The 15158-nt window shown below is 43.7% G+C and overlaps 1 protein-coding gene and 1 long non-coding RNA gene across 6 annotated transcripts in view; one reads left to right on the top strand and one right to left on the bottom strand.

Annotated features, from left to right (window-relative positions):
* Nucleotides 1–15158, bottom strand: part of WIPF1 (WAS/WASL interacting protein family member 1) — a 112517-nt gene that overhangs the window by 15835 nt on the left and 81524 nt on the right. For all 3 annotated transcript variants that reach the window (XM_036318762.1, XM_036318763.1, XM_036318761.1), the window contains 2 exons: nt 7512–7600; nt 3806–3935 (listed from right to left, as the gene is read on the bottom strand). In XM_036318762.1, coding sequence (XP_036174655.1) covers nt 3806–3935; nt 7512–7562 — 181 coding nt within the window. In that variant the 5' untranslated portion in view covers nt 7563–7600. The remainder of the gene's footprint in view (nt 1–3805; nt 3936–7511; nt 7601–15158) is intronic.
* The window catches only part of LOC118661143, a 120623-nt gene that overhangs the window by 78466 nt on the left and 26999 nt on the right, over nt 1–15158 (top strand). The gene's annotated exons all lie outside the window — the stretch shown is intronic.

The following is a 15158-nucleotide window of genomic DNA, read 5'->3' as shown; positions in this document are numbered from 1 at the left end:
TCTCATTACTTAACAAGCAAAATAAAATTGTCTCTTATGTATGACCTGGTCGGTGTGACTCAATGGCTGAGCATCAACCTATGGACCAGAAGGTCACGGTTCGATTCCTGGTTGGGGCACGTGCCTGGGTTGTGGGCTCAATCCCCAATGTGGGACGTGCAGGAGGCAGCCAATCAATGATTCTCTCTCATCATTGATGTTTCTCTGTCTCTCTCCCTCTCCCTTCCTCTCTGAAATTAATTAAAAAAATAATTTATGTATGTATGTTTTATGAGGTTAAGCATTGTTTAAAGTTCTACCCTAAAAAACTGTGGTGAGTCTTTGATGAATATTATATGAGATTTACAAAATAATCCGGGAGGCCGGACAGAAACACGGTTTATTTTCTGTGTCTACTGATTTATCCAGTAAAGTTTTGTAATTTTCTTTCTTTCTTTTTTTTTTTTTTTGTGCCCTTGACTGGAATTGAACCTGGGACCCTTCAGTCTGCAGGCTGACACTCTATCCATTGAGCCAAACCAGTTAGGGCTGTAATTTTCTTGATATGAGTCACACAGGCTTCTTGTTAGGGTTACTTCAAATACATTTTTGTTTGTTAAAATTATAAAAATTGTTTTTTCTACTAACATTTGTGATTGGTCATTATTAGCATCATGAAATTTCATTTGATATCTATAAACAACTTTGTTCTTATAAAATTAAAATTTACCCAAAAATTACCTTGGATTTTCTAGTAGACAAATGGTTTGCAGATAATAAAGGTTTCCCCCCTTCTTTTCTAACAGTTGTGTATCTTATCTTATTTCTGTTTTATATAAGTAATAACTTTGATGACTGAACTTCCATAACAATGTAAATTATTAATGTTGCTAAAGGAAAACATTTTGATTTTAATGAGAATGCCTCTAATGTTTCAAAGTTATATGGTTTTTCTTATTTGATATGATGCATTTATTGATTTTCTAACATTAAAAATGAGGTAAGCCCTGATGTTGATGAATTATTCTTTTACTACACATATTGAATTAGATTTTTTGTTGTGTGTTTTTTCCATTAGTACCCTCTCATCTATGATCATAAGTGGTCCATCTATAATAGTGTTTCTTACCCTTGGAACAACTGACATTTTGGTCTGGTAATTCTTTCTTGTGAATGGTTGTCTTGTTCTCTATAGAACATTTACAGCATCCCTGACCTATACCCACTAGATGTCAGTAGGAACTCCTCCCTCACCAAGTTGTGACAACTAAAAATGCCTCCAGGCATTGCCACAGGTCCACTGGAACACTAATATATAGTTTTCTTTTTGTTTATATGCTGCCTTTGTCAAATTGTGATATTAGGATCATGCCAGTCTCATTACACCTATCAGAGGGCTTTCCATCTCTTCCTGTATTTGGGAGTGAATAATTTATACAGCATTGAATTAGCTATCACTTAAAATCTGAAATAATTTATTGATAAAAATCATCTGGCTCTAAATTTATTTAGAGGGAAAGTAATTGATAATGCTTTTAACTCTTTCCTTGCTCACTGAGGCTTCATGAGTAAGTTTTAGTAAATTTATGTTTTTCTTAGAACATAAATTTAAGATTTCTAAATGATTTAGCATATAACTTCATCATAGCATCCTTGATTTAAAAAGAAATCTGCTTTGAATCTCTTAATTATCTGCTTCCTGAGTTCTAGTTTTATTCATTTGTGTTTTCTTCTTTCTGGAATAGTTTTAGCATGTCTTTGTTGGCTCTGTAGCAATAATATTGTCAATCTATATATATAAAAGCCTAAGCAACTGTTACGATGGGACGACCAGCCAGTAGCTATGATGCGCACTGACCACCAGGGGGAAGATGCTCAATGCAGGAGCTGCCCCCTGGTGGTCAGTACGCTCCCACAGCCAACCTCCCGCGGTCCCTCCCAACAGCCGGCCCCAATTGGGACTGGGCGAGATGGCCCCGATCAGCCAGGAGGGACCCGACTGTGCACTAATTCATGCACTGGGACTCTAGTAATATTAATAATGCCCTTGTCATTCAAATATTATTCATTAATGAATGATACAATTTGGAATATTACATTTACATAGGACACCTTTAAATGGTATTAAACATTCAAAGAGATCAATACACTATCAGATACCATACATTAGTGTATCTTTCCGTAGAGAAGCTAAAGCAGTTGAAGATAGCTAACTGGCACAGGTCACTTTGTTAGTAATTAAACTGCAGGACTTTAAGAGTTATAACATGCATAGCCATGATAACATTTTGATATAGAGCCCAGGGAGGTTTCACCTGCAAAAAAATTCAAAACCATAGATGGACTTTGTCACTTGCAAAGAGCTTGTGACAATAGTCTTGGTGGCCAAGTAATTGCATGGATAACAAGGGCATGTATTGGGCTGTATTTTGTGTCCACCAAGCAAAGTGAGCAGCTGGGAGGAAGAACTAACATTTATTTCCATTTAATGGGAGGATAAGTGGAGCTTATAGAATATAATGAGTTTTCACTAGTGGATTCAGGACTAGGTCCTAGAATGTCCAGTCTCCTTCAACATCTGGGGAACTCACATCCACCTCTCTGGAGCCTAGCCTCCCACTCATGGTGGAGAGAACCACTGGGCTCTGTCCTAGAGGTTGGCCTTTGGCCCCATACCAGGCATCATGACTTGATGGTTGTTGGACCAAGGCTCCCTTTATATAAGTGACTGTGCTGGGATTCCCCTTGGGAGAATCTTGTAACATGGATCAGGAGAACAAAGGGATTGATTATACATTAACCACATCAGTTTTGATCTGGAGGTAAAACTGTATCAAGAGTCAAAGACCTCACAGTTCCTTTTTGGGGTTATGGTGCATTCTTATTTGCACCACCAACATTCAAAAGCCTTTGTCTTGGCTTTCCTCTTTGCCATTTACCTCCTACACCAGTGGTCTCATCTAATTCTCCTTCTCCTTCTCTTATTAGGCACCTTTCTTAGAAATTCCTCCTAAGCCCTTCTTACCCTTCACTTGGCTAAAATCCTGCATCATTATTTACTTGTCTATTTTCTATTGAGTCCAAATGGGCCCTGTGGTCTAGTATGAATTCAGGAGACATCTGGCTGGCAGTGGAAACATGTAAGAATGTGAGGAGATAGTCTCAAGGCCTGATTAGTAACTATCCATAGGTTCTAGTCATGTATAATTTTGCATTTTGTTGTAAATGTTAATAAGCAGCCCTGTGTGGTGGGTACTTGTTTGTGTATACACACCCTGCCTTCTTCCAGAAAATATCTCAGACTTACAATGGCTATATAAGCAAAGTTGTGATCTCATTTCCTCTTTCTCCAAGCTCCTAACATCATATCTTACACTTGAGTTTCACATTGCAGGCAACAAAACACTTTTACAGCATTGTCTCATTTATGTTCACAATGAACTTGCGAGGGCAGTAGGCTTGGAGATGGTAAGTGATGGATGTGCCAGGACTTGAACCCGTATCCTTTGATTCCAAGGATAGGGTTCTTTCCCTGTTTCATCCTGCCTTTTGATCTGTGGTGCAAAGAGTTAATTTCCAGAAAGTGTTTGAATAATTCAGAGAATTGCTGCTGTGTGTGTCTTAAACAAAGAATTATTATACTGGCTTCCTGCAGCATTAGAGGGAACCCAAGCCGAAGCCGTGGCCTACAATGAGTGACACAGTCCCTTATTCTGCTAGCTTTGCAGCTGTTGTTAACCAAAAAAAATTTTTTGGTGGGAAGGGTAGGGCTGAGTGTTACGCCATAAACCACTTCTCTCTGTGGAAAGGAACTTCCTTCACTTACTGTCCAGTATCGGGGCGCTTCTGTCATTGGTGACGGTCTTCTTAAGTTTCTTCCCTTTGCTGATGTCGGAGAGCAGAGCATTCCTCCCAGCCAGCTCTGACCTATTCAAGGCAGGCTTTTCTGTATTGGCCTGAAAGGAAACCATGCAAACTCGTATTCATCTCTTGAATTAAAATCAAGTGCTACAACCCTCAGTGGAGACAGCTAGCGTGTTGGGAGCTTGGGATTGAGGCTGCTGGCAATAGGTTGTAAATTCTCCACAAGTTTTAGACCCGGTGTCATTCTTTTTATGATCCAGACATTTGGGAGCAGATGCAGAAATCAATTACATTTATTTTTAATGCAGGTAGAGTCAGTTCCCGATAGAAGTCTCTGAAAATTCAGTCCATTGTCTGGCTGTGACCGGCAATGCCCGGGATGATGGCTAGAAATGAGAAGGGAACTTGAATCTGGAAGATTCTACAGGATGCCACAAGGCTTCATTCTCTAGAATGTGTCTGAAGAAGAGCTTCTCTTTTGTATCTTTTGGAACTAACTGGTACAAGGAGAAAACTGCTCCTAGCAGAACAGGTCACTTGTATTATTTTTTAATCCACCAAAGTTTGAGAAAAACAATTCCTTCTGTTTACATTGCCAAAGTTTTCCCCCCCCTTCTTTTTAAGAGAGACTTGAGGTATAATTTGCATATAGTAACAGCACCCTTTAAATGTAGAGTCCTGTGAGTTTTGACAAACATATACAATCACCTTGCTTGTAGCCACCACCACAAGCAAAGTGTGTAACATTTCCATTAACTCAAAACTCCCTCATGTCCCTTTGGCCTAAGGTGTATCTTTGAAAACTTAGTTCACAGAGACTGCAGAGCTGACAAAAGTGCTGCTTTAAAATATTTGAGTATTTCCTGTTCTTTCAGAATTCCTGGGAGAGATCCTTACTATGAAGTTGGGCTCTTGTTTATCCAGGATTATTGTAGGGAGTGGGGACTCTAAGAGCCCAGCATATGAACTTGGAAGTTGGCATGTGCCTGTGTCTGTCACACTTGGAAACTGGTTTGGTCTGGCCTGGTCCTAGGGAGAGGCCATCTGGCAGACCCGGGAGTCCCTCTCGGCTGGCCTAGCCCTTCAGGAAGGATCTGATCTTGGAGGTGCCAGTGAGGGCCATGGCAGGTAGACCTGGGAAGTTTAGCTTAATGCTAAACCATTGGTACCTAGTTATTTATTACAGAGGCGGTCAGAGGCCGAGGGGGAGCTAAGAAAAACCCTCAAGTTGGCTACATAGAATCTCTGTTGTGTTAAGCTGCAAGGGTCTTGACATTGTTCATGACAGCTCTGACTATGGGTCAGGCACTGTTTCAGCACTTCATGTGTATTAATTCATTTAGTCCTCAGAAAGGGGAGTCAGTAGGTCCACTTTAGAGACAAGGACACTTGGCGCAGGCGGGTTAGATCATTCGCTCGGGTCACCCAGCTGGTAAGAGCAGGAGCCAGGATCAAACCCTGGCAGTCTGGCTGCAGAGCCTTCCCTAGAATCTGTTGGAAGGATAAATGTGGGTCTAAAATGTCCCTTCCCCGAATTGGGGAGCTGCTGTTGAAGGGCACAGACTTGCATCTGGAAGATGAAGTTCTGGAGATCTAATGCCCAGGACAGTAATTTCAGTCAACAATGCTGCATTATAATCAGGCTAACAGGCAAGATCTTAAATGTTCTCACCACAAAGAAGAAAAGATAATTACGTGATGTGATGGAAGTGTTAGCTAAAGCAACAGAGCTAATTATAATATATAAATGTGTCAAACCAACATGTACGGCATAAGCTTATACAACATGATGTGTCAAATATATATCAATTGAAAAAAATTAATGAAGTTTCCCAAATTTCAGTCATTCTGGTACAGCCTTCATGATTTTGGCCATCTTCTCATGCTGCCTGCCATTTATTTTATGTTTCTATTAAGTCTATTCAATATAAAATTTACTACTTTTCAGTGAGCATTTTATTTTAAAGTAACTCCCTATTAAACTCTGGGTATTCTAGTTATAATTTTTAGAGCACATATTAAGATAAACACATGAACATTGAAATAAAACAAAAATTAAAGTATGTACTACCCAGCAGTGGTATACAACCTACATTTTTTGGGGAAATATAAACTAATCCTGTGATATTAGATCAGAGCTTTTCAAACTTATCTAAATAAAAGACCAATTTTTAAGAAAAAACTTCCAATCTATTATGGACTGATATTTTTGTAAAATAACGGTAACTTAGTAAAAAAAAAGGCACAAAAATGCAATCTTAATAACAACAGGCAGTTCAGCCGGTGTGGCTCAGGGGTTGAGCATCAATCCACACACCAAGAGTTCGCCAGTTCAATTCCCAGTCAGGGCACATGCCCCGGTGGTGGGCTCAATCCCCAGGAGGGAGCCCATTGATGTTTCTCTTTCAGCGATGTTTCTATCTTTCTCTCCTTCTCCCTTTCTCTCTCTCTCAAATCAATACAAACATATTTAAAACAACAACAACAGGCAAAACACCATCAAGTTGCTGTGTTTCTATATGCTTACTCTCAATTTCTGTGCTTATCTCCTTGGGGGCTCTAACTAGCAGTTGGAGGACCACAGCTCAAATAGCAACGAGCTAATTAATGGTCTGTTCTTCCAACCAGGCTCCAACCTTAGATGGTCTATAGCAGCGGTTCTCAACCTGTGGGTCGCAACCCCTTTGGGGTCGAACGACCCTTTCACTGGGATCGCCTAAGACCATCAGAAAACACATATATAATTACATATTGTTTTTGTGATTAATCACTATGCTTTAATTATGTTCAATTTGTAACAATGAAATTAGGGGTTACCATAACATGAGGAACTGTATTAAAGGGTCGTGGCATTAGGAAGGTTGAGAACCACTGGTCTATAGAAATGTGCCCATAGAAGCCTGGGCAAAGGACTTTTCCTTTTTGAGCCTCAGTTTTCCCCACATGAAAAATGAAGGGCCCGTCCTTGGGAGCATTTAAGCAATGCAGGCTTCCCAAGCTGGTGGAGGCCTTTGTGATGGCATGGCTGGGAGCCCCTGTATCGCCCCGGGAAAGGCTGTGGGGCTTCCTGGAAGAGGGGGCACTAACTTGTGAGGATGGGTCTATCAAGGATCAGGATGAGCCCAGGGAAGAAATTCCTTTGTATTTAGATGTCTAAATGCAAGAATAGATTTAAAGAGGGGTGTGGGTGTATGAGGTCTTGGGGTAATGGTGGGAGTGGGGGATAGTTGTCAAAAACACAGAGTGGGCAAATGGCAGAGAAAAAGAAAAGAGTGGGTCTGGAGGACACTGGAATGGATGCGTTTTCAGATAGAGACCTGGGTTTCTGGACTGTCCTGCCCAGAAGTTGGGCCCATTTGAATGGAAACAGGGCAGAACTGCCCTTGCAAACCTGTCTTGGGTCAGTGCATGGGAATGAATGAACAGGACACTTCTCTCACTGGACATGACAGAGGACACCCAACTGCCCCACGGCCCACACGTGCACTGTGCACGGCAGGAGACATCAGACAACCAACCCTGGTTCTGGCTCACGCCAGCACCTGGAAAGCTCCCCATATCATATTTAAGCCAGAATGCAAAAACAATGAAAACAAACACATGGGTGCCAGAGTCAGCTTCATTCGGCGGCTTCATGCATGAATCATGGAGGGCGAGGAACCACTCACCACAGCAAACGTGGGCGGCGGCGGGGGCGCTGGAGGGGGAGGGACGGGCATCTTGGACAGCTAAGTTTTCAACAGTCTTGCTGATAAGTCTGTAAAAACAAAACACAGTCCTGTATTAGACTTCTTAGTAATACTCTGTCCTACTCTTCCCTCTTCTCCACCAAAGTGCCCGCTATTCACACAGGCCAGCTTTCATAAGAGGTGGGATTACCTTTGCCATGTTGCTAAGCTGTGACTGTTCTGGAAGGAGCCTACAGGGAGGTTTCTCAGCCTAAGTGCCTGAAGAGACTGGAAGCAAAATCCAGCACCTTGTGCTGCTCAATTCCACCACCCACCCAAGCAGATGGGGGAATGGCCCGTGCGGGGCCCCTGGGCCTGTGGCCTGGGTAGCTGGAAGGTGATGATATCGCTGGAAATGTGTCCCGACAAAGTCTCATGAACAAGTGGCTTCTCTTCCTTACTCATTTCCATGACAAAATCCTTTCTTTCTCTCTCTTTCCTTCTTTCTTTCTCCCTCTCTCCCTCTCTCTCTTTCTTTCTTTCTTTCTTTCTTTCTTTCTTTCTTTCTTTCTTTCTTTCTTTCTTTCTTTCTTTCTTTCTTCTTTCTTTCTTTTGGTATAAATATAATTTCTTTTTTTAAATTTAAATTCTTTATGGTTTAAAGTATTACATAAGTCTCCTTTTTCCCCTACTGACCTCTCCCTGGCCACCCCCACCCCCCAGCACATGCCCTCACTCTCCCTCCCCCTGTCTGTGTCCATTGGTTATGCTCATATGCATACATACAAGTCCTTTGGTTGATCTCTTCCTCCCTCACCCTCCGCCTTCCCTCATAGGTTGGACAGTCTGTTTGATGCTTCTATGGCTCTGGTTCTGTTTTTGTTCATCAGTTTATGTTATTCATTATATCCCACAAATGAGTGAGATCATGTGATATTAATCTTTCTCTGACTGGCTTATTTCGCTTAGCATAATGCTCTCCAGTTCCATCCATGCTGTTGCAAATGATAAGAATTCCTTCTTTTTTACAGCAGCATGGTATTCCATTGTGTAGTTTTCTAATCCACTCATCTGCTGATGGGCACTTAGGCTGTTTCCAAATCTTAGCTATTGTAAATTGTGCTGCTATGAACATAGGGGTGCTTATATCCTTTCTGATTGGTGTTTCTGTTTTCTTGGGATATATTCCTAGAAGTGGGATTACTGGGTTAAGTGGAAGTTCCATTTTTAATTTTTGAGGAATCTCCATACTGTTTTCCACAGTGGCTGCACCAGTCTGCATTCCCACCAGCAGTGCAAGAGGGTTACTTTTTCTCCGCATCCTCTCCAGCACTTGTTGTTTGTTTAGGATAGCCATTCTGACAGGTGTGAGATGGTACCTCATTGTTGTTTTGATTTGCATCTCTCGGATGATTAGTGACTTTGAACATGTTTTCATATGTCTCTTGGCCTTCTGTATGTCTTCTTTTGAAAGATGTCTATTTAGGTCCTTTGCCCATACAAAATCCTTTCTTGCGCTCCCTCTTCCCCTCAGTCCTACACCTGCTGTGTTCTTTTCTGTGCAGATTCCTGACATTCACCTGGGTCTGAGTACACACTGTAGGAATGCAAAGATGAATCTGTTTCTGCTCTTGCCCTCATCGTTCTTAGTCTTCTTGGGAAAGAAGACAGTGGTAAGGTAAGGTAGGCAGGTAAGATGATGGATGAGGAGGCCCCATTTCTATCTTTATATGCCTTGCCATTTCCCTGTAGGATCTAAGTGGAAAAAAAGAGGGGGAAAAGGCTAGGGGCTTGCCTGGCTGATGTGGCTCAGTGGTTGAGTGTTGACTTATGAGCCAGGAGACCATAGTTCAATTCCCAGTCAGAGTACTTGCCCAGGTTGTGGGCTCGATCCCCAGTAGGAGGCAGTCGATCAATGATTCTCATCATTGATGTTTCTATCCCTCTCTCCCTCTCCCTTCCTCTCTCTGAAATAAAAAAATATGTATATTAAAAAAACAACAACAATAGGGGCTTAAACCTATGATCCCCGGGCTGTTTACTAGAAATGGGCTACATTGGAAAAGCTTTGTGCATAGTGTGATTGCCCTGGGGACAAAGGCAGGCCAGGTTCTGCGACTGAGCGGGAGAGTTTAGGGAAACCCTGGTGGGTAGCAGTGGTGAAGGGGGCAGCAGGCAGACATGGGGGACTGGAGAAACAGCAGTGAGGAAACCCTATGACAGGGGTGGGCAACCCCTGGCAAGCGTGCCAAACATGGCACGCCAGTAACTTTTGCTGGCACGTGAAACCCTCTCTTATAATCTTCCATTTACAATTATTTTCTTAATATCAACTTTTTTATTTTTCATATAAATTCAGTGTAGGTGCATCTTAGATAAATAAATAATTTTACATAACAAGTTATCTTAAAAACCATAGACATGGATTGACGAGAGAGGGGAAGAGCAATTTCTATGCCTCTGCCTTAACTCTCCCTGCCTTCCTAGATCCGACCAGTGTTTTGGTTTCATCCACATATGCTTGTGAATCTTTGTTCTCAGTGATGAATTTTGTTAAGTCTTGTGATAGGAGTAGCCTGACGGATGAAAGCAGTAGCTCGTGCATATCTCTGAAGGTCACGAAATATAAACCTGATATAAAATCTCTGTCATCAGTGATGCAGCAGCAAAAGTCCCACTGATAATATCAAACGGAGTCATAAAGTTTTCTGTCGGACTATCAGTGTACATGTATACATTTAAAAAAATGTCTTTTTCATCATCATATACTGTGTTTTTGTCACTCGAATGAATTTTATTATTTCTTCAAGTTCTTCACATACGTACACCTCAAGAGATATCAAGTAGGTGTAACATGTTCTCGAAAAATTAGGATTGGCACGCAGAAGAATTTTGAGTCAGAGATTTTGCTGGTTTTGGCACGCACTCACAAAAAGGTTGCCCACCCCTGCCCTAGGAGTTACACAAGCCACAATCCCGTCTCCCTTTCTCTTCATCCTCAGAGTCCCATCCCTGGGTCTCATCCCACCAGGTCCCAGCCCCAGTGGCACCTCACCCACTTTCTCACCCTAAGCAATTCCAACTTTTCCCACCCAGTCCTTGCAGCTGCTCTAAGTGGGGACCCCAACCAGCACCGTGGGCCTCACCCAGAGCTGTTAGAATCATCAAGTCTCTGCCCCTCTCCCCGCAGCTGAATCTGCGTCAGCATTTGAGAAGCCTGTTTGCAGAGTTTGGGCTTTAAACCAGTGGGCAGCCTGGCACCCTGACCACCGGAGCTAACACTGTTTCTATGGAACATGCATCCCCAGTTTCCAACAGCAGAAGTATCTTTCTTCCATTCTCAATAGTCTCTTAATTGCATAACACAATTTCTTAGAATTTAAATTGAGTTCAACTGCTAAATATTAATGTGGAAAACACACCTCGAAAAAACACATTCTATGAAAGTGGTGACTTTTCAACTGGTGTGTCGCAAGAACGTCAAAACTCACAACGCCTGACTATCTAGTCAGGGGCACTGACCTCCTTTCCCTTCGATTGACAAATAAAAAATGACAACAGCCAACACAATAGCTATCCGGTGTGAACAAATCAAAATTATACCTATTTTTTTGTTAGATCGGCAAAGAATAGAATATATTTTTGGCGTGCCACAGAATTTTAGTAATTGGTGTATGTGTACCAGGAGGAAAAAAGGTTGAAAGTCGCCATATTAAAGTATTGCTGGGTGGCTTGCTTTCTGTGCACAGAAATGGGAGGAAAAGCTAAAAGGACGTGGCCGGACTTGTCAAAGTTGCGGGGAGGCAGGAATGAGGACAGGCAGGTAGTTCTGTTCCAAGCGGGCCCTCTAGAGAAGGAAATGAAAAACTCCACAGCAGCCAGAGCAGCGCTCATAACCGACAGTCAGTTGGACCCAGGGCTCGTCATCGTCTCTAACTTTTACAGACATCGCAAACTAGCACAATTCTGCTATTTTTACAGAGGACACTGAGATGTAGAGAAATTAAGCAACTCACTAAAAGACCCACACAATCCGTTCAAATCAAGTCCTTCCAACCCTGCTCTTCTTAGATAAGCATTTGTAAGCAGGTAAAGGGCTAGCTAACTAGTGCTACGGCTCACATGTAAACTAGGTCAGAATCTGTTTTTCAATAAGAGACTCAGACAAGGATTCTTTTAACATGTGTTCCTTAGATTGGTTTTCGGCATGACACCAACTAGGTACCCCGGGCAGGGGGGGGCGCGGGGGGGGGAGGCTAATTGGGCTGTGTACTCGGACTGGTGCCTGTGTTAAGTCTGTAAAAGGGGTTCCTGGCTGCAGAAGGCACCTTTGGAGGCTGCAGAGTCAGACACGTCCTAGGACCAGGAGGAAGGACAGGAACCTGACGTTGGATTCAGGTCCAGCCGACTGTGAGAGATGCTGCAGCCAAAGCAGTGGTATCACAGCTGGAGAAAGCGGCTCAGTAAGGAGGCGGTGGGGACGGGACCACCCAGAGGCCCGAGAGGCGGGCTCTGTGGAGCAGAGATGGGCTTGGTGGATGAAATGCCCCTTAGCACGTGAATTTATTGTGTTGGATCCCATGTTCACCAACTAACCTATTTTATAACTTTCTGTTGTTGCAATTATGGTTCTGACTGTGCACTGACTAACTTACAAATAAGCCCCTGGACCACCGACGTTCAGCCTTCCCCGCCTGGCCACCTTGGATACAAGGGAGAGGGAGGACCTGCGGGTGACACCCTCACCTTTCCGAGGGGATGCAGACACAAGTACACTGAACAACATGAGGGGCTAGGGGTACTGGCCCCGCACAGCTGACCCCATACATAACTTTTGACTCCCCCCAAACTGAACTGCTAATAGCCTATTGTTGGCTGGAAACTTTACTGATAATAGTCAATTAACACATATATGTTACTAGAGGCCCAGTGCACAAAATTCATGCATGGGTAGGGTCCCTAGGCCTGGCCAGTGATCAGGGCCAATCTGTGGGGTGACCAGCAGGACAATCGGGGGTGGAGGGGGGGCTCTGACACCCACCTTGGCTGGCCTGGAGGCAGCTCCTGCATTGAATGTCTGCCCCCTGGTGGTCAGTGCATGTCATTGTGACTGGTTGTTCTGCCATTTGGTCAATTTGCATATTAGGTTTTTATTATATAGGATACATATTACATATTACATATGTATTCTTATAATAAAGAAAGCTAGAGAAGTGAAAGTGTTAAGAAAGTCATGAGGAAGGGTAAATACATTTACATTCAATAAGTACATTTATTGAAAAAAAAATCTTCATATAAGTGGACCTGTATGGTCCAAGCCTGGATTGTTCAAGGGTCAACTGTATTCTGTTCTCTCCGCTGTTGCTGCTTTGCCCCAAATTTCTCACTCTCCTCCAGATAAACCCCTCCCTCTTCCTCCTCAATGCTGACAGGTGATTACAGAGGCTGCCATGTCTCTGCTCCTTCCAAGCTAAACAGCTGCTTGACTGGATTTGTCCAGGTCTGCAAGAAGCCTCAGACTCAATCCTGCTACCTCACCACGTGGGGCAAAGACCAATCTCACGTCTACCATGCCGGTCCCCCACCAGGCCCATTTCTTGGCTGTCTTCCCACTGGACTGACCTCCACCAGGGCTCCCTAAGACCTGGCACAAAGTAGGATTCTCATTAAATATGTGTTGAGTGGAAGAGCCAGGGGTCAAACAAATACGCCATGTGCTGGCCATTGGCCAAGGGCTCCCAGCATCAGCCCTGTGCATTCTGAGATTTGGGCAAAGAATGGGCCGGGTCAGAGGGGCTTGCTAGCATTATGCACAGACTGCTTTCCTGGCAGACCCTGACTCTGCCAGTGGAGCAGAACCCAAGGCCTTGGGAGGGCCCTGGCTTCCCTCCTCTCAAGGAGTTAGCCCGTATCAGAACCAGAACTGGGCCTTACTGAAGGGCCTCAAAGCAGCCTGGATCCTATCAGACCAGGCGTTCCTAACCTGGATCCTTACACCTGCAGGGTCTGTGGATTAAGTTCAGGGGCTCGTGAACATGGATGAGGAAAAGGACATATTTACTCCCCTAAGCTCTAACAAAAATTATATTTCCTTTGATTGTGAATGCAACCCACAAGTCACAGCACCTGACACTTTTTCACCAATAGATTTTCACAACCTATTACAACAGTGGCATATCTCTCTTGAAATGATGGCCCTGTTTAGATCTTGTATATATTTCAGTATAACTAGTTTTCTTAGTAATGCTCTGTATTCTGTTTTATGCTTTTTACAACAGTCCAAGAGGGAGTCCTTTGGGCTTTATCAGACACTAGTGTGGTCTGTGGCATGAGAAGCATTAGAATTCCTGTGAGAACATGAGACCTGGGTCGGGAGATGATGATTTTGAATCTTTGTTCTGCTACCTCATAACCTGAGATAAGACTCTAACCTGCCTGTGCCTCCCTTTCCCATCTGTTAAATGGGGGTTACTGTGAGGATGAAATGAAATGGTGCACAGGAAGCTCCCGGCATGTCTGGTAGGGTAAGCAATCCACAGGCAGGTCTAGAACTGTCTTCCTTGAGGGTGAGCACAAGTCCTGCCGGTGTGAGTGTCGCTCAAGCTCCTGGCAGAGGAGGGACCAAGCTGGCGACTTGGCTGAGGCCCTTTGTGGCGAGAGCTGCACGGGGGTGGGGGGGGAGGTGGGGGGAGGGAGGGAGGGGGGGGGGGCCTTGTACGTGTGGTTCCTCCCTTGGGAGAAGGGAGCAGGGCAGGAAAGGCAGCCCTGTCCTGGGGCCAGCAGGAGTCCTCACACAAGGGAAAGGACCAGGGCAGGGGGCCTGGAGTGGGAGCTCTCTCTTGCATCAGAATCAGCTCTTTGAGATCATCGTGTCCCGCCTCCCACTGTAGTGAGTCTCCCTGAAGCTGGAGGATCACTGACCTTCCCATCAGCTGATCCTTGCCCTCTCACCCCACCCCCACCTCAGGCATTACATTTTTAAGAGCATACATTTTTTGAGAATTAATTTATTTTAAAGAATCATTTCACTGTTTAAATAACTTTGAGCACAGGGAGAAAAGCCAGATTTTTTTCTAAAACATTCACCTTGTGTGTTGAATTTTATGTGCACAAAGAAAACCCACAGGGATGGAAAAGGCTTTCTTGTTTTCATACACAGTGTTATGGGTTGAATCGTGTCCCCCTCAAATGCACATGTGGAAGCTTCAACCCCTACCCAGTACCTCAGAATGTGACTCTATTTAGAGATAAGACCTCCGGAGAGGTGATTAGGTTAAAATAAGACCATTAGGTGGGCTCTAATCCAATATGACTGAGGTCCTTATAAGAAGAGGAAGGGACACCAGGGACGCATGAGCATAAAGAAGAGGCCCTGTGAGGACACAGGGAGAAGGTGGCCAAGAAGAGAGTCCTCGGAAAAACCAAACCTGTTGGCGCCTTGATCTTGGACTTCTAACCTCTAGAGATAATAAAATTCTGCTGTTTGAGCCACCCAGTCTGAGGTTTTGGTATGGAGTCCTAGCAAACGAATACGCAGTTTTAACAATACTCGTCCATTATCCATTGTGGAAATTACAAAATAATAGCTTTTGACTAAAATACCCATCAATCGATTTCTTACACCAAAATATCTCTGGATTGTCATAC

Source organism: Myotis myotis, unplaced genomic scaffold, assembly GCF_014108235.1.
Source record: "Myotis myotis isolate mMyoMyo1 unplaced genomic scaffold, mMyoMyo1.p scaffold_m19_p_8, whole genome shotgun sequence".
Lineage (NCBI taxonomy): Eukaryota > Metazoa > Chordata > Mammalia > Chiroptera > Vespertilionidae > Myotis > Myotis myotis.
This window is presented reverse-complemented; position numbering and strand designations above follow the sequence as displayed.